This window comes from Ciona robusta, chromosome 8, assembly GCF_009617815.1.
Source record: "Ciona robusta chromosome 8, ASM961781v2".
Taxonomy (NCBI): Eukaryota; Metazoa; Chordata; class Ascidiacea; order Phlebobranchia; family Cionidae; genus Ciona; species Ciona robusta.
The window spans coordinates 6054124-6076217 of NC_143242.1; the positions used below are offsets into that span (position 1 = coordinate 6054124).

General features: G+C 36.2%; 4 protein-coding genes across 5 annotated transcripts; 2 read left to right on the plus strand and 2 right to left on the minus strand.

The window, feature by feature from the left end:
- Positions 1-1480: 1480 nt before the first annotated feature.
- On the minus strand, positions 1481-6183 carry LOC149732775 (zinc metalloproteinase nas-13-like). Of its 2 annotated transcripts, XM_089882348.1 has the most exons (12): positions 6042-6183; positions 5871-5972; positions 5361-5542; positions 5158-5275; positions 4912-5035; positions 4417-4586; positions 3897-4160; positions 3367-3601; positions 3037-3137; positions 2711-2843; positions 2211-2378; positions 1481-1809 (listed from the first exon to the last, which is right to left on the minus strand). In XM_089882348.1, exons 1-12 carry the CDS (start codon positions 6097-6099, stop codon positions 1617-1619), a joined length of 1848 nt encoding a protein of 615 aa, XP_089738474.1. In that variant the 5' UTR covers positions 6100-6183; the 3' UTR covers positions 1481-1616. The 2 variants fall into 2 exon arrangements, with proteins under 2 accessions (XP_089738474.1, XP_089738475.1); XM_089882349.1 differs by lacking the exons at positions 3037-3137; positions 3367-3601.
- A 629-nt stretch (positions 6184-6812) lies between these two features.
- Positions 6813-8304, plus strand: LOC149732776 (ubiquitin-conjugating enzyme E2 G2-like). The gene is made up of 2 exons (XM_089882365.1): positions 6813-6933; positions 7112-8304. Exon 2 carries the CDS (start codon positions 7121-7123, stop codon positions 7628-7630), a length of 510 nt encoding a protein of 169 aa, XP_089738491.1. The 5' UTR covers positions 6813-6933; positions 7112-7120; the 3' UTR covers positions 7631-8304.
- On the plus strand, positions 8259-14498 carry LOC149732777 (isocitrate dehydrogenase [NAD] subunit gamma, mitochondrial-like). Its single transcript, XM_089882354.1, has 11 exons — positions 8259-8392; positions 8517-8685; positions 9122-9229; positions 9876-9939; positions 10369-10501; positions 10965-11098; positions 11422-11588; positions 11682-11764; positions 12315-12409; positions 12854-12914; positions 13481-14498. The coding sequence occupies exons 1-11, from the start codon at positions 8339-8341 to the stop codon at positions 13607-13609; spliced, it is 1197 nt and encodes a 398-aa protein (XP_089738480.1). The 5' UTR covers positions 8259-8338; the 3' UTR covers positions 13610-14498.
- LOC149732778 (uncharacterized) lies at positions 13919-21696 on the minus strand. The gene is made up of 4 exons (XM_089882360.1): positions 21534-21696; positions 20685-20929; positions 20173-20309; positions 13919-15343 (listed from the first exon to the last, which is right to left on the minus strand). The coding sequence occupies exons 1-4, from the start codon at positions 21630-21632 to the stop codon at positions 15276-15278; spliced, it is 549 nt and encodes a 182-aa protein (XP_089738486.1). The 5' UTR covers positions 21633-21696; the 3' UTR covers positions 13919-15275.
- Between the last annotated feature and the right edge of the window lie 398 nt (positions 21697-22094).

Consider the following 22094-nt stretch of genomic DNA (forward strand, 5'->3'; position numbering starts at 1 on the left):
CAAGGATCAACCGATAGATCATTCAGAGATTAAGATGATAAGTTTCCGGAGTCGGAAAACGGATATCTGTCATCGCATGCTTGATACCATGATGGATCATGGTTTGTTTGTTGTAGAACACAGCACAAAGAATATTTGCAATACACGAGGCTTGATTTTTTTCAACAAACGAAGCGTGATTTTTTTATGCTTAATGTATTGATAACAATGTAGACAATTCAACAGTGGTCACTGGGTTTGAACAAGAGCGTGTGGGCGATGGTGTGATGCGGGTGGTTCTCCTAGCATTGTAACACTAGGCAAAAGTCTCATTGTAACACTAGGCAAAAGTCTTTGCATTGTTCTAATCCGATTGCTAAATGTCAACATTTTTATATAATAGGTTACCTACAGGAAGTGACCATATCACACACAGATAATCATACACGTTACGATTGTGTCATAACCGGGTGTCATATAAACGTCAACACAAACCAGTATGATAGTATGTCCACGGCTTCATATAACACGACGAAACTGTTGCACAGCCTACAATAGCTTCTTACAGCACCTCATATAACCATAATTAAAATACATGGGACTATACAAAGAAAACGAAAAATTTTTTCCGCTAGAGGCGGTAATTATTTAAATTAAAAAATACGGAAAAACGAACAAAACAGAACTACAAAGTGTTAATAAGCGTAAAACAAATTAAATAAATAATAAAAATACCTTTCTAAATACATAAAACACTAATAAGAACATATTTCCCACATTAGGTCGGTTATATACGCTCTTTCGTTATGATAACTGTCGTCGTGTCTGTGGTGTAGCGGTTTGCGTGCGGTCGAAAACTCTCTTTGTTTCATTTTTACCGGGTTCGAGTCCCGCACAGTGGAATACTTTTTTTTATATTTTTTTTTCAGGTTTTTTTTGTTTGACGAGTTTGGGGTTAGGGGTCAGGGGGTTAGGGGTTAGGGGTCAGGGGTCAGGGGTCAGGGGGTTAGGGGTTAGGGGTAAGGGGTAAGGGGTAAGGGGTAAGGGGTTAGGGGTTAGGGGTTAGGGGTTAGGAGTTAGGGGTTAGGGGTTAGGGGTTAGGGGTTAGGGGTTAGGGGTTAGGTGTTTATATTTATATGTATAAACCATGAAACTAACTGCTCCCCATAAAATAGAGAAACGAATTTGTCATCGCCTCCTAGCGGAAAAAATTTTCCGTCTTCTCTGTATAGCTCCATGTATTAAAATTAATTAAAATAAATGGCTCATCCGCAAGGTGTAGCTACCACGCTTATTTTCTTTTAAATAAATGTAAATATATTTTTAACTGTAAGCGTATTTTAACAACTATTGTTTTGTCGCTTTATCCTGTCTTTTCGTTTCAAATATTTCTAAGCCTTATATTCGCTACTGTAATCGAAGAGACAAATAAAAGTTGTTATTATTATGTATACCAAACGACTGTTGTTGCACAATACACATTGTTTTCCAATAAAACAACTTTTACCTTTTTAAAGTTTATTCACACACCTACTATGTCCGTTCACAAAAAAAAACAATTACAAAACAACCAAAATCACCATTTAAATTATCTCCAATAACAAAATCACTATAAGCAAATAAAGCCTGCAACAAGATCATTTAAACTGGTTGTTCAAAACTGAAATAAGTCCAGATGCTTTTCGACACACAAGATCAGCATCTCCATCACCGTCTACATCTCCAATAGAAAGTTGATCTGCTGAGCCACATAAATTCGGAATTTCACCTTCCCAATCCACGTCATCGTTGCTGAAACCTCGAATCCCAACGAACAGAATTCTCATTTTCCTGTTACAGTAGTTTATATTTTATTGGGTGTCATGGAAAAATGGCTTAAGTTTAATGTGTGGGCGTCAGCCGTAAAAAAGCAGCGGATTGAATGAGTGTAACTTGTTTTATTCTCGGGTAGCAACTACTGTCGTTATAACACCAGTGTTCTGTTTTATACACCTCGTTCTTTACGAGTTACCACATAATATGTAACTTTGTGAGTTATTATTTTTATTAATGCATTATAGTTGGTAATTTAGACTTTTTAGAATAGATGCTTGTCGTGTCACAAAGAGAAAGTACTGCGCAAGTATTAGTGCTGTAAAAAATAAAACGACATAACTGGAAACAGTCTGTGAACCAATGCTATACACATAGTGTGTACATTGTTTAAATAACCAATATATTGGTATACTCACCCGCTTGTATCATCTCTGCACATCAAATCGTCTTTTCCATCGCCATTAAAATCACCAACAAACACTTTGCCAGGAACAGTAAGACTCGGTAAGAATTTGCACAGCTTGGTCGGTCCTTCCCAACCCACTGTCGAATATCCCGCTTTTGTTAACCCGTATGATATTTGCCTGAAAATCATAACATAAACTTTATTATTATTTTTTAGCAGCAAAATAACGGTTATTATTAATAACAAGCTATAGGAGTAAAAATTAACCGAGTAAATGTGGTTGGTAAACCAATAATACATTATTAATTAATTAATATCAAGTTTCAATTAATTAAAAAAAATTAATTGGAAGAAAATGTACGTAAAGAGGCATTTAATGCCATGAGATGAAACAGGACACAGGTGTTTCGTATAAGTCGCCAAGATGTTGCGTTATAGGTAATTTGAATAGAAGTATATGATGACAAAAAACGTTTTTGCGATGTAATTGTAAATAATATTTTGACTTACATCCAGTGACTTCTGTAATAGCAGAGTAAATCCGACCGACCATCGTTGTTAAAATCTCCGGTGTAAATATTTCCCCAGCGACAAAATGAACGAGTAGAGGTAGACACAGAATTAACCGTGAACAACGTGAGACCTGCATTAAGTGTGTAAACTAATACTAGAAAATTGCTTTGATTTAATAAAGAACATTTACAGAATTATTAAACCATATTTTCACAACTCCCATAGACCGTTGTTAATTTTTTAAAACACGCTCAGGATATTTGTATATATTATTATATGCTAAATGTGTCCCGCCTCCCCCGCTGTACTATTTATTTACTTACGTGGCTTTGGTGGACATTTGTTAGTGTTGCAAATCCTTCCGCTCCAAGCCGAACCTAAACAACCACCTGAACCACTGACTCCGTTTACACAACCTCGGTATCTTTCAATATAAATGTTGCAGTATAAATTATACTCGGCAAAATACAACAAAATGTCGTTAAAAGACAAAAATTGTTCTAGTACTCGTCAAATAAGGATCTAACTACTCTTCAAAACAAAAAATGTCGTACACTGGTATAAAGAAAGCTATTGTCCTATATACTCGTCTTAAAATAAAAAGTACAAGAAAATAACACCAAGTCAAATTACATTACTTGACACACGCATACCTCCATTGAAAACCCCTTCCGCATGATCTAGTACACAAACCCCATGACCCCCATTGACCCCACGAAGAAGTAGAAGTACATTTGCTTTGTTCACATGACTTGGTAGAAATGGCTTGTCCCGCACACCCCGTACTTGCAGCACCAGCCACATCTAAGCATCGTCTACTGCGACGAGAAACCCCCACCCCACATGTCACTGAACACGTGCCCCATGCTCCCCAATTTGACCAAGAAACTAAGTTAAGTAGAACTGGTTACACTCGTATGTATATTACGTTGCTGTGTAAGATGTTTTCATTATCTTTTATCGTCCATTTAAACAAGGAACAGTTAAAGATTTTGTTTTTCATTCTCTATTTTCGTCCCATTGGACAGTATAGTAAAAATAATTACAAAATTACGAAACCGTATCCTGACTCTAAAAGAGAGTTGAAAAAAAACATAAATAAGAAATTTGGGACATTATGTGCTAATCGTATCTATCTTACCCTACAGTACTAAATAAATTCAAAGATATCTTGTGTACAAACCTGCGACTTGAGTTGTAGTTGTTGGTCTAGCGGTTGTAACTGGCACGACAGACGAACATCGATAGAGAAGATTTAATTGCTTCTTGTCTTCCTCCGTGAATCCTTCTCGTTGAGATTTAACTGGCTGGTTTGTTTTTCGTTCAACAATAGTTGCTTCTCGGTTCTTTGAAAACGCAAATCCACCGTAATGCATTATGGATTGAATGTCGTAGTTGGATCCGAGAGAATTTATCGAATTTCTTTTGTTAAAGTTATGTTCCTTTCCTAAAAATCCATGAATGCTGAATGAATGTATACAACCTATATATCCTCGCATATACCGGGGCAACGACAGTCGTTATAACACTGGAGTTCTGTTACACACACCTCATGCTTGCATCAGGTTACCGCATATCCAACTTTGTGTGTGACCACTGCGTTATTGGAAGCAATTGCTGAGCCCTCTAACCATAGTGCCACGAAGCCGGAATATTTTTACAGTTTATCGCTATATTCGCTTAGTAACTAACGTAGATTTTACCTGCAATAATATTCTCTTCAATTATTCTGATGTGATCGTCACGGTCAGGTCTAGATTGTTCATGCCAGAAACCAAGTGCGTGCATAAGCTCATGTTGAACTATTCCTTTCCACGCGCAGCCGATACCGATCGAGATTTCTTGTTTCCCTCCTCGCCTACCGACGTATGACCTGGATAAAAGCGCAATGTACATTAGGTTGGGGTAAGATAGGACACTTTTTCATTTTATTTTCTTGTCCCATTTGGTAGTAAGCAAAGAATATTTGCACGCATATAGTGGGGTGGGGGAAGATGGGACATTTTTTCATTCTATTTTTTGTCCCCTTTGGTAAACAAAACACAAAACACTTTTAAAGATTTATAAACCGTATCCTTACGACTCTCATGGACCGTTGATAATTGTTTAAAATACGATCAGGATATTTGGATATTAAGTGCTAAAGGTGTTCCGCCTTCCCCACCCTACCATATATACACAGAAGAAGCCATATTTACCAGCAGCCTCCCTTAGATACAAAGATAATGTAATTCACTTCATCGGTTCTCTCTACGAAGTCAATACAAGTATTCTCGGTGTATGAAGCTATCCCTTGACTAATTGCCGTTCTTGCTTTGGTCGCTAAAAATTCAGTAAAATATTTCGTTCATGTTAAAATAATGTAAGAATGCAAGAAATTAAACAAAAGTAAAAATGAATGAATGCTGTAACCTATGTATCATAATTTTAATTTTATAACTTACACATGCTACTATCAATTACGTAAGGAACTTTCGTTCGTCCATTCACCACATTTTCGTTCCATAACTTAATTCCAATGGACGCAGCCTCGGAAACTCCTTTTGGGGTTTTATCATATGCCTGTAAATTTATTTAATTTAGTATATCAATAGTAGATCAAATATATCAATAGTATATTAAAATAAGTTTTTAATAAACGGTTTACGTTTTTGATTTGTGCGACGTCTTTTTCGTCGTATTTTATGTCTTCCTCAATAAAACCGTTGGAGTTGCAGTCACAGCTGAAAACGCAGCCAAATTCGTCAGTCTTATAACCAAGTGTCGAGCAATCTTTTGTACACTTGGAAACGTCGAACGAGCATTCTATTTGCGTGTCGTGAGTAGCTTCTATAAAATTACAAAAGAATGTGATTACTTTTCCTTGCGTGCCCGGGTATAGCTTAGTAGTTACCAGTTATACCATTGACTTGATTATTTCATACAACTCGTGCACGCCTAACAAAACACCATAGTAGGGTGAGGAAGATGGAACACCTTTTCATTCTATTTTCTCGTTCCATACGAGACTCCTATGTACAGAGCGTTGTTAAATGTTCAAACCACGATCAGGATTTTTGGATAGTTGTGCTAAAGGTGTCCCATATTATCCCATATTACTGTACATATGTCGTAATGGACATTTTTATCTGTCCATGTAAAGATATGATGTACTTACTCATGCATCTGTTAACATCAATTGTGTTTGGAGTGTCAGTTCCGCTTATTTTCCCCGAGTCTTCAGCAAAGTACACGTCGTCGCATGTTGCCATTTCTACTCCTAAACAGCAGAATTTTCATTACACGCATATTAGAAAAATCTTCCATAATATTCCATAAAACCACTTACCGACTGTGACCTCAACGTAGAACAACAAACAACCCATTATGAGACAAATAGTTTTCATAATTCAAACTTCGGTGTCGCTTCAGTTGGAAGAGAGAATAAAACTTGATGGTTAGTGAAATTGAATCGCTACTTTTATATCTAAATGGTGGTTCCCCTTTCCTGTGATGACGTAACTCATTACGTCATATGCGGAAGTGTGTCACCAACAACACGGAGATGATTCGCCGTAGCATTTCGGTTTACGGATATGAATCGTCATACCCTATAGTGGTTATAATCTCCTTTCCAGGGTATTTATTCCACGCTAAAACTGGGCCTATACGTAAACCAAGGTATTTAAAACAACACATAAAACAAGATAGTATATCCACGAAAATTTGTTTTTTTTTGCACGTTGCTGCTGTTTTTCCCTTATGCGAAGAGACAATCCTTCGCTCTTCCATACAGTAGGGTGGGAAAAGATGGGACACTTTTCATTCAGTGCTCTGGTCTAATTTGGTAGTAAACAAAGTACATTCAAAGAATTATAAATCTACATCCTCACGACTCTTAAGATCGTTTTTATTTGTTTAAAATACGATCAGGATATTTGAATATTATGTACTAAATGTGTCCTGTCTTCCCCCCACCCCATTATAACTTAATTTTGCATGTTCAGTACTTCTAAGGAAGGCAAAAATTAGAAACTGACAAATTATGACAATTTGGAGATGGGTATTTTACTAACAACAATAACGTGCTATATTATGCGCGATTTGTTCCCGAAAATTCCTAAACGGTCCTCATAGCCCGTGACGTCACAAAGCAAAATATGTTGTCTATTGTAAAACACAAGCGGGATCTCAACATATGGTCAATTGGTAATTGTGACATTTAACTACGTCACAGAGAGGTAAGCACGAAAGTTTTGCGACTTTATATTTTTAGGTAGATTGCCTTTGACGTTAGGTGTAAAAATATAGTTTCTGTCATCCTGTTTTTGTATCTCCATTATTTACAAGATCAGTTATATTATATAAATATATATTTAAACTGTTTTGTAAATTTATTTATTGTTTTCAATTTAACAGCTTGTAGGTATGGTTGGTTCTGCACTTAAGCGGCTTATGGCCGAATATAAACAGCTCTCGTTGAACCCACCTGAAGGTATTGTTGCAGGACCCATTAATGAAGATAACTTTTTCGAATGGGAAGCTCTGATTTTAGGTCCGGAGGACACCCCATTCGAAGGAGGGGTCTTCCGGACTACTTTAAACTTCCCAACAGACTACCCGATGAGTCCTCCAAAGATGAAGTTTACGTCCGATATGTTTCATCCCAACATTTATCCAGATGGAAGAGTTTGTATTTCAATCCTCCATTCGCCCGGTGATGACCCGATGGGTTACGAAACAAGTGCAGAGCGATGGTCTCCCGTACAGAGCATTGAAAAGATCCTCCTTTCTGTTATGAGCATGCTTGCGGAGCCGAATCCGGAGTCAGGAGCAAATGTGGACGCCTCGAAAATGTGGAGGGATGACCAGGAACAATTTGTAAAGCGAGCAGAAAAGCTAGTCCGAAAATCGCTTGATTTACCTGAAAATTTATAACAATTCATGCAATAGGGTACTGTAATATATTCATTATCATTTGTTCAAAAGTGTTTTTTTATTTACAGTTACAGTTACAGACTTACAGTAATACATGGGCTGTATGACATTCCTATGAATAAATGGCCATGTTTCGAATACTGCTTGTTCTTCCATACGCTATACCATAATTACCCAACTATTTTGAAAATAATAGCAATTTCAAATCTTATGGAAATTACTTATACGAACTCACCCAACCGTTGCATTGTCATAGTATAGGCTTTTCTAATTAAATATATGTATAGACTATAGATATATATTTACTTTTATTTTGTTAGTAAACAATTGAAACTGATAACTCGTCATGATTCTTATTCTTAAATAACCCAAGCTTTAGTTACCAACTTGTATATTCTGTTTATTACCTTGTTTAGTAGTAATACATTGACACAGTCTCATTGTACTATACAGATATTTTGTTCGTTGGTACACAAACTATCTTGTATAAATTATTATGTGTGTTAAGTTATCATTGAGTTATAGCAAACCATTATTTAATCGATTGTGAAAAGCAAAGACATGACTATTTGGTTTAACCTATACCTATAGTATTGGTATGCCCTGTTCTAACTATATTATCGTTTAAATGTGTTCGCTTATCTGTTGAAACTACATTGTTCTTTCTCTTACAGTTACAACAGTTTTTCTAATATTTATAACTTTAAAATGTCCCTTACTCGAACTGCTAGTTCTGTTTTAAAGAAGTGCTGTGATCTTAAGGTAAAAAAAACTGCCATTTTAATCAAACAAATTTTATATTATATATATATAATCAGTAATTTTTTTTAATTACTTCTATTTTTAAACATTTTTTTATATTAATATTCATGTTTTCACATTTCAGATTTTACACCGCGCATCTTCATCTCTCTCCTCTTCCTCTGATCCTCTCTCTTCTACAACGTCTCGTCAATTTGCCCTCTACGGGGGAAGACAGACGGTGACTCTTATACCAGGTGATGGTATTGGACCCGAGGTCTCAGATGCAGTGAGAAAGATTTTCCTCAGTGCAGGTAAATGCATAGTGGTATTGAAGCCGTCAAACTTTTTATAAAGTAGGAAAGGGAAGTATAGTTAGACGAGCAATCTTTTAAAACAAATATGATGCCAATGTTTACAGATTAATGCAGTGCAGAAAATTTTAGGGAGGGCCTGCCTACCAACTCCAAACCATCACATAAAAACCATTGAATAATGGTACAAAGTTAAATCACTATAAAAAACACACATTATTCAGGGTAGTGGTATTCAAGCTTTTCTATTCTGTATGGTGGTTAGGTAATAGGTTCTATTCTTAACCATGGATGCCATATTTTTTAGTTTTTTTGTAAAATTTGTTGCGACATTGTTAAAATGCAGGTACACCCATTGACTCATGCTTGATGTAAAATTAAAATTTTGCTGTTTAAATATCAATCAAATAATTGATATTACATTAATTTAAAATAGGAGTTCCCGTGGATTTTGAGGAAGTCAACGTAACTTCAAGTAATCTAAGATCTGGTTCTTGTGAAGATGCTCTTGTCTCCATAAGAAGGAATGAGGTTGCATTGAAAGGTAGGTGTATTGGGGTTGGCTGACAAACCAGGGTGCTATTTAGACTATAAACTCATTATTACCAAGGGCAAGATTGGTGCATTTTCACCATTTAACCTGTCACTTTGGGTACACGGATTGCATTTACCTCGAGAAAATATCACAGCTTAACCACATTTTCTTATTTATTTAAACGCTCATGGCTGTACAACATAAAGGTTCAATGATGTTTTTCAGTTTTCTGTGAAATATGTATATATTTATTAAGTTATTATATTTTTGAGGTAAATGCTCTTATTTTAAGTAACATAGTAGTCAGTGATACTGTTGTTATGTTATGTCAGATGCTATAACAGTTTTTTTTATACTAAAAAAGATTGACCTTAATAAGCACTTAGGTTTGTTCTGACACAGATCAAGTATAATGTAAAGTAAGATTAAAATACTTAATCACTGTTAATTTCCTTTTTGAATAATCAATTTCCTTTTTAATGTGTATGGTGCTTCTGTTGTAATGAGGTATGAGGTTGTCATATCCCTAAACAAATTATCCTGTATAAGCACTTAGTTTTGTTAAGATTTGTATCAAGCATTCTAACAAAGATTAGTTTCTTATGATTTGTATCAAGCAATCTAACAAAGTGATTCTTTGCAATTTTAAATTTAGGAAACATTGAAACAAACGTGGATGAATTGGATCTTGATGAAAAATCTGCCAACGTTATTTTGAGGTAAAAACTTTAAATGTGGTGTGGTTACTTTATACTTTATTCTTCAAAAGTGGCCTCATTTCAAAAATTATTCTAAATTGTGGTACATTTTTCATAAATTTTATTTTTACCAATAGTTACTGTTGTGTTGACTGGGGGTAAATAATTAATATTAATATTATTTAATTTAGAAACCTCAAAATGCAAAACAGTATATAATATATATATATATTAAATTTAATCTTTCCCAGCTTGGCCTTTTTCTTTGCAACATTTAGCAGTATTTGACATTCTTTACGTTTAGCTTCTGACTGATTGACCAATATAATAGTTTTTTTCACTAGATGTAAAATATCCGAAAACTAAAAAAGTTGTGTCTTACATATGGCCTGTTTTGTTTATATTAAACTGGAATAAAATCAAGAGTTAAAAAAAAAAGTCTATTTTCAGAACTAAACTTGACTTATTTGCGAATGTAATCAAAGTAAAAAGTATTCCTGGCATCATAACTCGACACAACATGATTGATATTCGTCTCATACGAGAAAATACTGAAGGAGAATATTCAAACCTCGAGCATGAGGTAGGTCTTATATTTTATTGATTTCACCATATGTTTAACAGTGGGCAGTCACATGTAGTTACAGCAATCATTATAGGTCAAAGGACTAGGACCTACAACCATAAATGGAAAAAAAAACTATCGGTGTCTTAAAATTGAGGAAACTTAAGTTAAAGTTGCTGGCACGCTCAGCTTAAGTAAAATAATGAAGAAGTTTTAAACTAGTTCCTATCAGCTGTCATATGTCTGAGTATATTACATACCATTTATTAAAGAGGTTTTCTTTAAGTGGTGAACAATATGACTATGATTACTACTCCAATACCTGTTATAAAGCTTTCTGGGTGTTGGGGTAATGAGTCAAATGTGGCCTAAATACCAGGATCTTGACAAGAACCTTACCCACATAGATTAGACTAGACTGCTACTTCACAAATATTTATTTCATCATTTCCTTAAATCCTTAATTATATTTTATTTGCAGGGAGTACCTGGTGTTGTGGAAAGCTTAAAAATAATAACTGCGAAAAATTCTTTACGTATCGCTCGTTTTGCGTTTGAATATGCGCAACGGAACGGAAGAAAGAAAGTAACAGCTGTGCACAAAGCAAACATCATGTAATTAGATGAATATTTAGTTTGTTAAATGTTTTAAACTAATATATTTATTATGTCTATTATTCAGATTTGTTGTGCTTATATACCTGTTAAATTTCATCATTTTTTACTATCGGGATGTACCTTTCTTATTTTAATGTTAGTATTAAAGCTAAAAAAACTATAGTTAGGGCTTAGGGCTTTTTGAATTGGATCTCAGTCTTTGTAGTCCATGATGTGATTTGTGGTAAGCCACAAAAAATACTGTTTGAAATACCTGTTTACAGAGTTTGGAACCACTGCCATACTCTACCTTCTCAATCCAAAACCAATATATTTTTCAGGAAACTGAGTGATGGTCTATTTTTACAATGTTGCCGAGAAGTTGCGTGCGATTTCCCCGATATTGAGTTCGAAGACATGATTATTGATAACACTACCATGCAGATGGTGTCCAACCCATACCAGTTTGATGTTATGGTGATGCCAAACCTTTACGGGAATATTCTTGGTAACTTTTAATGATATATTTTATATTTTATGTTTACAAAATAACAACCTCTACCCCTTTAACCATAATTTTTTACAATTATATTATTTATAGGAAATGTTTGCTGTGGTCTAGTTGGTGGTCCAGGTGTTGTAGCAGGGGCCAACATCGGGTCTAAACATCGGGTGTTTGAAACTGTAAGTATTAACATTCAGACTTTCTTTCACAATATTTTATATTAGCTGCTTTAACAAATATTTCATATTAGGTTCATTAACTTTTGTTACATTAGGTGCCCTAAGACACCACAAGGAAAAAATTCTCATTCGGTTGTTAATTTTTTGTTTAAACAAACCAAATTTAGGTTTCAGTTTGAAAGTCAAAAAGTTTACCTATGTTAAAGCAATAAGTTCTAAGAAAGCATGTTACAATAAAAAGTTGGACCAGTTTTTATCTTTTTGTTGTACAAACTGTTTTATATTTCTTTGAATACCATACATAATGCATAATAGCTGTGTTTAGATTTTTACTTTGTCAGTTACAACCCCTATGTCCTAACATTTCCAAAACATATTTTTTTTGACCAAACAATCAAAATGTAAGGTATGTTATGGAAGGTGGGCACATGTTATAAAAATGTTTTTTACTTTACCCTTTTTAATCCAATTAACATAGCGTTTTACAAAATATGGGGAATTTTTGCCAAGCTTTGTAGTTAAAGATTTATTTGTTACTAACTTACTATAGGCGACTCGAAACACTGGAAAGAGCATTGCTGGTTTGAACATTGCAAATCCTTCAGCCTTTATATTTTCCAGCTCTCACATGCTTAAATATATTGGGTGAGTATAAAGTACTGGTAAATGGTAACATGCTTGAGCATTTGATGATCATTGTAAACCAATGGTATTCAAACTTTTCTAAGAATTTTGCTTGGTGAACCCATGGCAACTATTTTGATATTTCGCTGCCCTATAAAATTGAAAGATGCTATAGGGCAAATGCAAAAACCACACCAATAAAAAACAAATCAAAAACTCGGCTATTAAAACAGATAAGGCCATAAAAAGATGATTTCATATCCAATGATTAAGCCACCCTAATGTACTGTTACTTTCTCATAAATGTAAATAATGACTACACAACCACTAAAACAATTACCTTAACTGCTTTTTCCCAAAAACCCATAGGGCCTGCCTTACCGTGTATTATGTTTCCCACCACTTTTACCACTCCTACTTTTACAAACGGTATGATTTCATTTTTCATCAATAACTGACACCCAGGTTACACAAATACGCGAGTCTCATCAGTCAAGCTTTGGTTGATACTTTGCAACTAGATCGGGTAAGTTCAGTTCGTTTCAATCTCATTTCTTACCGTTTAATATAATTGATATATATATTATATAACAATTCCGCTTGAAAAATATGGGTTATTGTAAAAAAGCCATTATTGGCAAAAAATATGTGTTACCGATTTTTTACATTCAAATATTGCTAAACCTTGGTAGCCTTCTAAGGGATAATGGTAAACAGTTTATATATAAAACGTACTCTTGTTGGAACAAAGTTTTGTCAGGTTTTAAATAAATCTTTGCCGCTCAGTGTGTAGACAGTAGACACCATCGGTATAATGTAAAAAAGTAGAAGCTAACAAAGTAATAACAAAGGTCATATTTAGTAGTAAAAAGTTATAAAATCTAAGTTTAAAATTTAATACGGTCCCAAACCAACTTCGAATCTTTTCCATTATGTGCATATTTATGCATTACAGCGTAAACGTTGCTTTTTAACCAAATTTTTATTGACGTTCTAACCGCTAACCCCCCATATGGTATATAAGCTTTACTTGTTCTTTAAACCTTTCCCTAATCGCAATATGACGTGTTTAAACGCATTATGACGTCACAGATACATACTCCGGATCTGGGAGGTAGTCACACCACAAGTGACGTAGTCGATGCTGTTTGCAAACGGGTCGAATCCCAAGCTTATAAAGTTCGTTACGACCAGACACCACACAAACAGCATGGCTGGTAAATTGAAGAAATCTCATTCGGTTTTCGACTTCAGGAAGGTTCAAATCAACGTCGTTCTTGTCTTTTCATTCTTGCTGCTCAGTTCTGTATTTAAATCTTGGATTCTTGACGGTTATTTATAACGGAAAATCCGTTTTCATATTTTAGCTTTTTACACTTTATAATCAATCGCGTTTTGTCATACACTGTGCAATGCACTCTCTTGGCTCTGAAAAGAGAGCTTGATGGATTGGCATTCAGTAAGAAGTTGTGTGTCGTAGTTATGTTGTATGTCTGCATGTGAAAGTTTTTACTCTTCGTGTTTTTTAAGTAGATAAGACCATTTCTGTTAAAGATTTAGCTTTTAAATTATTAGCTTTGTTTGAAAAATGCCCTTGCCGTTTGACCAATTCTGCTAATTCAACATGCTGCTGTTTTTAAACACTTTGTTGCAGCTTTAAGAAAGTAGAACAAAATTCAGCAGTTTTTAAATAAACTTTGTTGCAGTTTTCAAAGTAATACAAAAATCTTGAGTTTTTAAAAGGAAGGACTATATGGTGCTTGTATCACACTGTATGAAGATTTAACAGTACAGGCGATACTGTGCCATCTATGTAAAAGTAGGCATGTATAATGTGGACGAAGCAATTCATAAATTACATGGAATTCGATTTACAAAACTGACCAGACGTTCTGTTTCAAGAAGTGAAAATAAGCTGCTGAACACTAAACGAATATTTTACAATAAAAAAGCAAAACTTTATTGGAAATACTGTTTAAATTTAACACGTAAACTTTTAAATTAGGCCAGTATTTTGTGTGGTTGCATTTTTCGATCTATCGTCTATGGTTTTTAAATTGTCAAAACTGTTCAAGACTTCGCAATAAATGATGTTCTCCTATTATGGTTACATCCAGTGTATATGGATGTGGTGGTTACAACGCTCGTCAATCATCTCCGGCTTCTGTGTGGTTTCTTTTGCTGGTCGCCCCCAGTAATTTCCGAAAACCAAATTAGTTATTTTAACCGTCGTCGACAGACTGGTGTAGACTTCTCCCACCTTCCAATTTTGCGTTTCGCTACCTTTAGAAAGATATAAAAAAGCACATCGTATTTTTTTCGTGAAAGCTTTTATTTTGTACAAAAGAAAATTTTACAGTATTATGCACAACGGTAATACTGTGGCTGGCGATGATCGCGTAAGATTGCTGGCAAACAACGCGTACGCTATGTGTACAAATAGAAAAAAACAACACAAAAATCGTACATCTTAAACGTTAGACGTTTCGGCTTCAAGAAGAGAAGGAATATATTTTTTTGAGCTCAGAAAACCGCGCTCAACGTTTATGTGATTACACGGCTTGGTTGCGCTGCCTTGGGCGGGACAAGCCGCCACAAAACCAAGGCACCGTGTTAGGAGCTGCTTAAACACTGGTGTGGCTACCGCAGCACCGAATCTGGGCGTGCGTACGTTATAGGTCGCAGTGAGTCATTCGATTCTACAATTTAACAGATAACATCTCGACCGCGCGCGTGTGACGTAAATATACAGCGCGGCGGTAGCAGGATGTGAAAGTGACGAAAATTGCAGTAATTTGCGAAAAATCTCGAAGAAAATTGGTCAGTCTGTAATGTATATAGAGTTCCCTTCGTCCGGATAAGGCCTTCATTTTTGCTTCGTGTGACGTCAACGCGCTCTCTCATTGAAAACCCACGGAGCTTGATGGAGTTCTTCTTTCGTCAGCAATCCGTCGCCTGCAAAACAACATTGGCTTTGTAAAAACTTTTGCAAATATAAATATGACTAATTGTTTAAACTTTCAAGCCAGTTTAATGTTTGAAGCAAAAATTACCAAAATCACAAACTAAAGTACCAAAATAACAAACTGTCTACGACTAATCCCACGTCTTAAAAATTTCTTATAGCAAAAAAACAAGAGAATTTTTTGCTGTCTCAAACTTATGTTAGTTTAGTTTTTGGGAAAAGCATTTGTGTTTATCGTGAATACGCCTTTTGCAATTCTAAGAATGACGAAAGCGCGTTTCTGTGCATGTGAACCAGTAAACCGCAAAAAAACACATTTGTTTGGAAACCGCATACTCATTGGATACTTGAACGTGAACTGCATTCCACCTAAACATGCTACCACAGCAGACCTCAAACTCGCATCGACAAGAAAGGACCGCACAGCGCTTTTACGACTCGCAAATTTACTCTTCTTTATTAATTTCGCAAAAATGACCATTTGATAATAGTTTTTATTGGGCAGTTTCGGACTGTTGCACTTGGCTAACGTGTTACTGTCTACGTTCGAATTTAAATTTTGCTGAGCGAAGAAAATGCCTAAGCAATTAAATAGCAGCCGACTAAATTAGGTTTCAGTCCGTTCAGCGTCTGGGGTTCGATGTGGAAATTAGTTTTGGCACTGTCAGAAAGCATCTCGGATTTGAATTGCTGCCAATTGTTGTTGAGCTAAGCTCTTTTCGCTTCGTTCATTTCAAATGAAGGCGACGACACCGTCCTTAAATTAGGTCTTTTGTAAACTGGATATGGATCACCAGCAGGACGACAAACATAAATAAACCATAGAACCGCTTTCGGTACAAACAACTTCACGTTATTTACTTGCTATAAAAAGTTAGTAGCATTTAAATTTAGCCAACGCTATATAGAAGCGGGAAATGGGACATATTTTTCTTCTTTTTTTATAATCCTTTTCGGATGTGAACAATTTATGTAACCGTAACTTTACGACTTTAAAAGGGTGTTTTTAATTGTTGCAAACAAAATCGTGGGGGTGTTATGTTTTAACCATCTTACCCCATATAACATTACTTGAAACTTGAAAAGCGTTTATTTCATATGGTAAATGACAGAGCGTAAACCCTTGTCAACAAAATACTTGTTTTCACACTTTTAAAGGTCGCGTGGTGATCGTCTGATTTGCTTGTATAAAGTATTGCTTCCCACAACTATATATCGAAAATGAATCACGCTGCGCTTAACTTCCTATGATGGATTCATTTCCGTTTACAGTCGTCTACGTTCCGCAATTCTTCCTTTTCAAATCTATTTGCGTCATTTTGAGGTCTGAGAGCCGGGCTGAGAAACCTAGATTCTGTATACAGCAGGGACTTGCCAAATTCCCTACACAAAGAAAGGTCAAGCAGCTTTTTCAGTGGCTTTAGTTGCCTCAACAAGTCGTGTCAATGCACAGTGGCGAAATCGAGCCAAAACTCGTTTGAACCGGTCCATGATACTGTATGCGTACAGCAATGCGGACTGAAAGGCCCCGGAAGAGCCAACGTCTTATAAATGGGTTATCCATCTATTCAGAACGTACAAGTTCAATGCTGTATAAGTTCGTGAAGGTGTCAAAAGGAAATTATTCAAACGTATAGTTAATCATGTTTGTCTAGCTACAAAATTATTATCCCACAGCGAACGACATCGACATTAATTTGTAAAAAGTTTAAAAAACGCCAGACAAATACATCATCGCTTCCAATGCAAGTTCGTCGTGTTTGAATAAAAGTAAATCCTGCTGCCAAGAAAAGCTGACTATTTGCTGTTGGAATACCAGACATTATGACGCCATTGAGAAAGAGATCTTATTTCTGCTTACAGCTCATATTTACACCAACAATGGACAATGAAATTTACCCCGAATGCAACTCGGCAAGCATTTGTGTGTAAAGGTCAACACGCTAAACGTTGAGTCGTCTTGTTTTTGTTGTGATGTAACTTCTATTTCAGGCGGGTGACCTAAACTATAATTTACTGCTTTTCGCCCAACCGAATTTTGTTTTTAAATCCAAGAAGTTCTTTTATTTTCGCGCATTCTTGCTTTTGACTTCTACATTAACAAAGCCTCGTCTGTTTATATTAAGATGTGTAATGTCACATACAGGTGAACGACAGTAAAAATAAACAATGCATTTCAAAGGCTTTAAAGTTTTTAAAACTTAACTGCTGTAGCAATTGTCGCTAAAATTCCTTAGTATTCCCGAACGCTGATATCAACACAACAGGAATGCGAACTAACTCAGCAATTTCGGTTTGTAACGAAGATCCTAACAAACGTACAGCGTTAACCTGCGAATGAAATACCACCGATATAATATCTTCATCGCATGCGGGTTTATAGAGTGTGCATTAAAATCTTAAATTCCAACGCTGGAAAATGGTTTAAATTACTCGGCGGTTTTTAAATGCGGTTTTGGGGTAAGCGCGCTTATACAGCTGGAATATTATTTTGAACCACTGTACTATAATTTTCTGTTAATCAAATTTCATTTTTTGTCGTGCTGTTTAGAAGTAGACAAAGAGTTTTTCAGAAATATGTAATTGAAACATACTAAGTATTTCATGATACAACCGTATCCTCACGAATCCAAATGACCGATGTTATTTGTTATATACACAAATGGGAATATGGGTTATTATGTGCTATTGGAATTCATCTTACCCCGACCTACTATATGTAATTGCTTTGTACTAGATCTGTTATTGCAATGCGAAGCCGTGGTTAACGATGCGTGAACGACGTTGACGTCATCATGAATCATTTCGCGTAAACTCTGACGTCACAATGCCCTGTTGTTTCGTTTAAATCCCATGAAAAACAAAAGTGCTCAGCCATGCGGAAATCAACAAATGACGTCAATTTACAAGAAAACAGAAAAAAAGTAGGTTCGACCATTTCTCCTCCTATTACGCCCGGTACAGCGAGCGCCGAACGACTTATAGCCTGAGAAAAGGTGACATACGATGCTTCCTATACAGAGCCATCCATCAACCAGTATTGCACTGGACACCAAAGTGCCCGTTACCTGACCACCGTGTAACTTACGCTGTGCTGTTGGGGCCTGGGATGTGACAAACCATTATCCCAGTATTAACGCTTGAGCAATAAGTGTTTTGCGGTCCAGTTAGACGAACGACTTTAACCCAACCCTCGTTATTTACGAGCAATGTATAACTTTAACAGTTGGTAACATTTGCACCGTGGTAAGGATTTCACATAAGTAAATGTCATGGGCTCGTACAAGTTGACGGTTGCGCCTTTTGTCGCTCATTCGCAATCTTAACTTGTCACCGGGCTTAAGTCAACAAAAAACTCGGCTGGAGCAATAGACTGCAGTTTAACGAGATTAAATCAGCAGAGAAAATTAACCACTGCGATGAGCCTGGTACCTTCACAATAACATCTTTGTTTGGAATAGTACCGAGTTGACAATAAAACCGACAACGAACACCGAAACTTGTTTGCCCTGTGCAAACCCAACACATTGAAACCACGCTCAAGTGGGGTAATGTAGGGAAACGAAGCGATTACGATAAATGAGAGCCATTCAAACGGAAGTGGTTCTCGCTGTTTCTATTTGACGTTTATTGTAAAGTATTAGCGGGCGATTCTCCAACAAAGACCACTACCGCTGCTTTACAAGCGCGCATGCGGGTACTGAACTACATGCACGCTTTGTCCCGAAAGTTTATTTGCTATGAAAACAAAAGGCTCCACTCAGACACACCGAAAACCGCGATTACCGATCGGGGTCATTTCTCGTAGATTATCAGCAGGGTTTTAAATCTCTTGTCGAAACTTGGACGGACAACAGAAGACATGCTAGTGCGTGTTCAACGATGCGTGAAACAGACGAAAGACGGAGGTTGTTTGCACACACGCTTTCTATGATTAAAATCACGAAAATTAGTTTGCTCTAAACACGTCCCATTCGCTTCTAATACATTCCCACTTGTTCAAACCGCTAACGTTGTACGGTGCCACAGGAGGATAAGGACAAGCAAGAAAGCCAAAATACGCAATAAATGCATAATTTTATTGCGTATTTTTGTGGGGTAAGATGGGACATCGGTAGCACATATATCTTATATTCATAATCTTGTTTCAAACGATTAGCAACGTTCTGTTAGAGTCTTAAGGATGCAGTTATATTTTAAATATTCTTTGTTTTCAACCAAATAAGAGCAAGAAATCTGGATATTCGGGCGTTTTCTGCTCCGTTGAATCGAAACAAGGTTGTTAGCCTCGCCAGTATAGCACCTACCCCCAATCATACTGACTAATTCTACAGGATCACTGGATTAGATTACCAGTGAAGCACCAACGCAATTTCGATTCCAGATAAGCCGAAAAAGCAGGTGTGGCGTGTTGGCTACGCAAGCTATACATACTTTATATTGGCCAGTTCAACATGTAGAACCTTATCGATACGTTTTGTTAAAAAAATGCGTATTTTAGTACAAATCTAAACATTACAGAATTTCGTAGTTAGATTTCGCCACAGTATGTTTCAATCCATAAACAGGATAAAATAAACCATACACACTGGCGTGTTTGGCACGTTTACTCCCATACACTTTAATATGCGGTTTGCGTTGGAATTTAAAGTATGAGCATTCAATGTGTTCATATACATATTTATGAGCGCAGTACTCCCAACACAGTAAACAGCTTTGTGCTCCCGAACCGGTAATATTGCTAACAGCCACGCTCGATTAAATACACTTTCAAATTTAGTTTGCTTCTGTTATAGATTTTTTCATGTAAAATTCTCACCGTCTTTGTCGGCCCTTTCGAACGGATCAGCGCAGTCTTCAAGTAAGGTTCCCGTTGATTCAGCCAACTCCAATTGTGTTACGTAGCCATCCCGATTAAGATCATAGCGGCTAAACTTGTGCGGTAATGCGATTATCCTGTAAAGACGTATATAAACCAAGTTGAACTACAATTCTTCTGCGTATCTGTCTAGATAAACCAAAGCTCTGTGCGTTAGTAATTACACCAGCAGTATTTCTAACAACAGAACTTGATCTGTATACGATACGACTTAATTGTATGTTGGATGTTAGGCAAACTGTCGAATATAGTATAGGGTGGGGTAAGATGGGACATACATTTTTTGTACGTCTTGTTTGATAGTCAACAAATAATGTTAAAAGAATTATGTAACCGTAGCCCGGCGACTGTAAAAGAGCATTTTTAAGTGTTCAAAACAAGGTTAGGAAATATGGGATTTAGATGCTAGCGGTATCCCATCTTACCCCACCGCACTCTAATATTGGACTTACTGAAACGCTAATTGATTCAGTTTAACATCCGGGGTGTCAACTACGTTGTCTACCAGGGATACAACATCTGCAACAGATGAAAGATCACTCGCATCAACATCCGGGATCGGTTCATCATCCGACTCTCTAGAGATCGCAGCATCTTCGATTCTTCCGATGATCTGGTCCAACCTCCGGAGCCTGTTCACATCTTCATCACTATGATGATGGTTGTGGTGGTGATGATGTGTAGGACGAGATTCACCCTAAAGATAAAGTTTCATGATAAAAAATAAAGAACTGTTCTCTTTAAAAAGTGTCAAAAGGATCATTCCGCTGTGTTTGTGATTTTAAAGGACCGACGTTCCGTTTGTCGTACAGCGACATTATTGTTTTTTTTGTAACGTAAAGTGATTTATGTTCCGTTTTGGTATAAAAGAAGTTATTATATACTTGTACTGCACTCATCATGGCCACTTGCGACACTTTAATTTAACATTGTCATTTATCGGGCTTGATTATAAAGTAAAGAACTTGAAACAAGCTTTTAGGAAATTCTACTTGAAACATTAGTGACTACGGTGTTGAAACCTTTTAAGAGTCATTCACAATATAACTGTATGAAAATGACAATACACACTGTTAAAGCGCGCTATTTGTATAGTCGCTATAGGATATTACTCGTTCGACATCGTTAGCTTTTCTTTGTCAATAATCCCTAGTTAGGTTAACTTTAAATTCGTTTTCACCGTAAGCAAAAAAAATGTTTTTAAATTTAAATCTTTGATTTTAAAATAACATATTTGTATACTCTAGGTTTTACTTTTACAATACGGTGCGATAAAACGGGGCGTTTATTTATTTGCTTACCTCTAGCATTCGTAATGATCTTGTCTCGGGTCCGAGAGGAAAGGTGTCGCCGAGACAAATAAAAAAAACCAGGGTGAAATAAGTCAAAAAAAGTTTCATTTTACTAAATTCTGTAACCAATATTTTAAGTCTAAAATCCTCTTCTGATAAATAAAAACAAATTCAAACAATTGCATTTTCAACGCGTAAGAACTTATTCTAATGTACTGCTGCAACTGTATGTATCTTTAACATATAGTTTCAATGCGAGTTTAAACCAACCTAATCCACACTCGTTCAACTTCACGTCTAGCGCAGAACAACTACGCGAACTGGTGAAGCACCGATCCAGCAAATCACTAACGAGCGATTTCTTTGATTGTACTCGGAAGAAAAAGGCTTTCCTTTCGAATCTATCGCTATACACACAACTCTTGACAGGCCCTCGAATCGGGCGAGAAAAAAGCCACATGAGCTGTCTGAACGGAAATAGCGTTGGTTAATGGCACCTACACATTTTAAGTGCCCACATTATACTCGGCCAGCAAGGCAGGATAAAACTCGAATGCTCATTCACCGCAA

What these genes read in the sequence shown, in the direction of transcription:
- LOC149732775 (XM_089882348.1), bottom strand. Translation starts at nt 6,099, where the DNA reads ATGAAAACTATTTGTCTCATAATGGGTTGTTTGTTGTTCTACGTTGAG. An exon ending in TGAAGAGAATATTATTGCAG is followed by an intron (nt 4,161 to 4,416) that starts GTAAAATCTACG and finishes ATGGATTTTTAG; the next exon opens with GAAAGGAACATAACTTTAAC. An exon ending in TATTACAGAAGTCACTGGAT is followed by an intron (nt 2,379 to 2,710) that starts GTAAGTCAAAAT and finishes TATGATTTTCAG; the next exon opens with GCAAATATCATACGGGTTAA.
- LOC149732776 (XM_089882365.1), top strand. Translation starts at nt 7,121, where the DNA reads ATGGTTGGTTCTGCACTTAAGCGGCTTATGGCCGAATATAAACAGCTC.
- LOC149732777 (XM_089882354.1), top strand. Translation starts at nt 8,339, where the DNA reads ATGTCCCTTACTCGAACTGCTAGTTCTGTTTTAAAGAAGTGCTGTGAT. An exon ending in ATTCAAACCTCGAGCATGAG is followed by an intron (nt 10,502 to 10,964) that starts GTAGGTCTTATA and finishes TTTTATTTGCAG; the next exon opens with GGAGTACCTGGTGTTGTGGA. An exon ending in CCTTTACGGGAATATTCTTG is followed by an intron (nt 11,589 to 11,681) that starts GTAACTTTTAAT and finishes TATTATTTATAG; the next exon opens with GAAATGTTTGCTGTGGTCTA.
- LOC149732778 (XM_089882360.1), bottom strand. Translation starts at nt 21,632, where the DNA reads ATGAAACTTTTTTTGACTTATTTCACCCTGGTTTTTTTTATTTGTCTC. An exon ending in GATCATTACGAATGCTAGAG is followed by an intron (nt 20,930 to 21,533) that starts GTAAGCAAATAA and finishes CTTTATCTTTAG; the next exon opens with GGTGAATCTCGTCCTACACA. An exon ending in CGAAAGGGCCGACAAAGACG is followed by an intron (nt 15,344 to 20,172) that starts GTGAGAATTTTA and finishes GTTGTTTTGCAG; the next exon opens with GCGACGGATTGCTGACGAAA.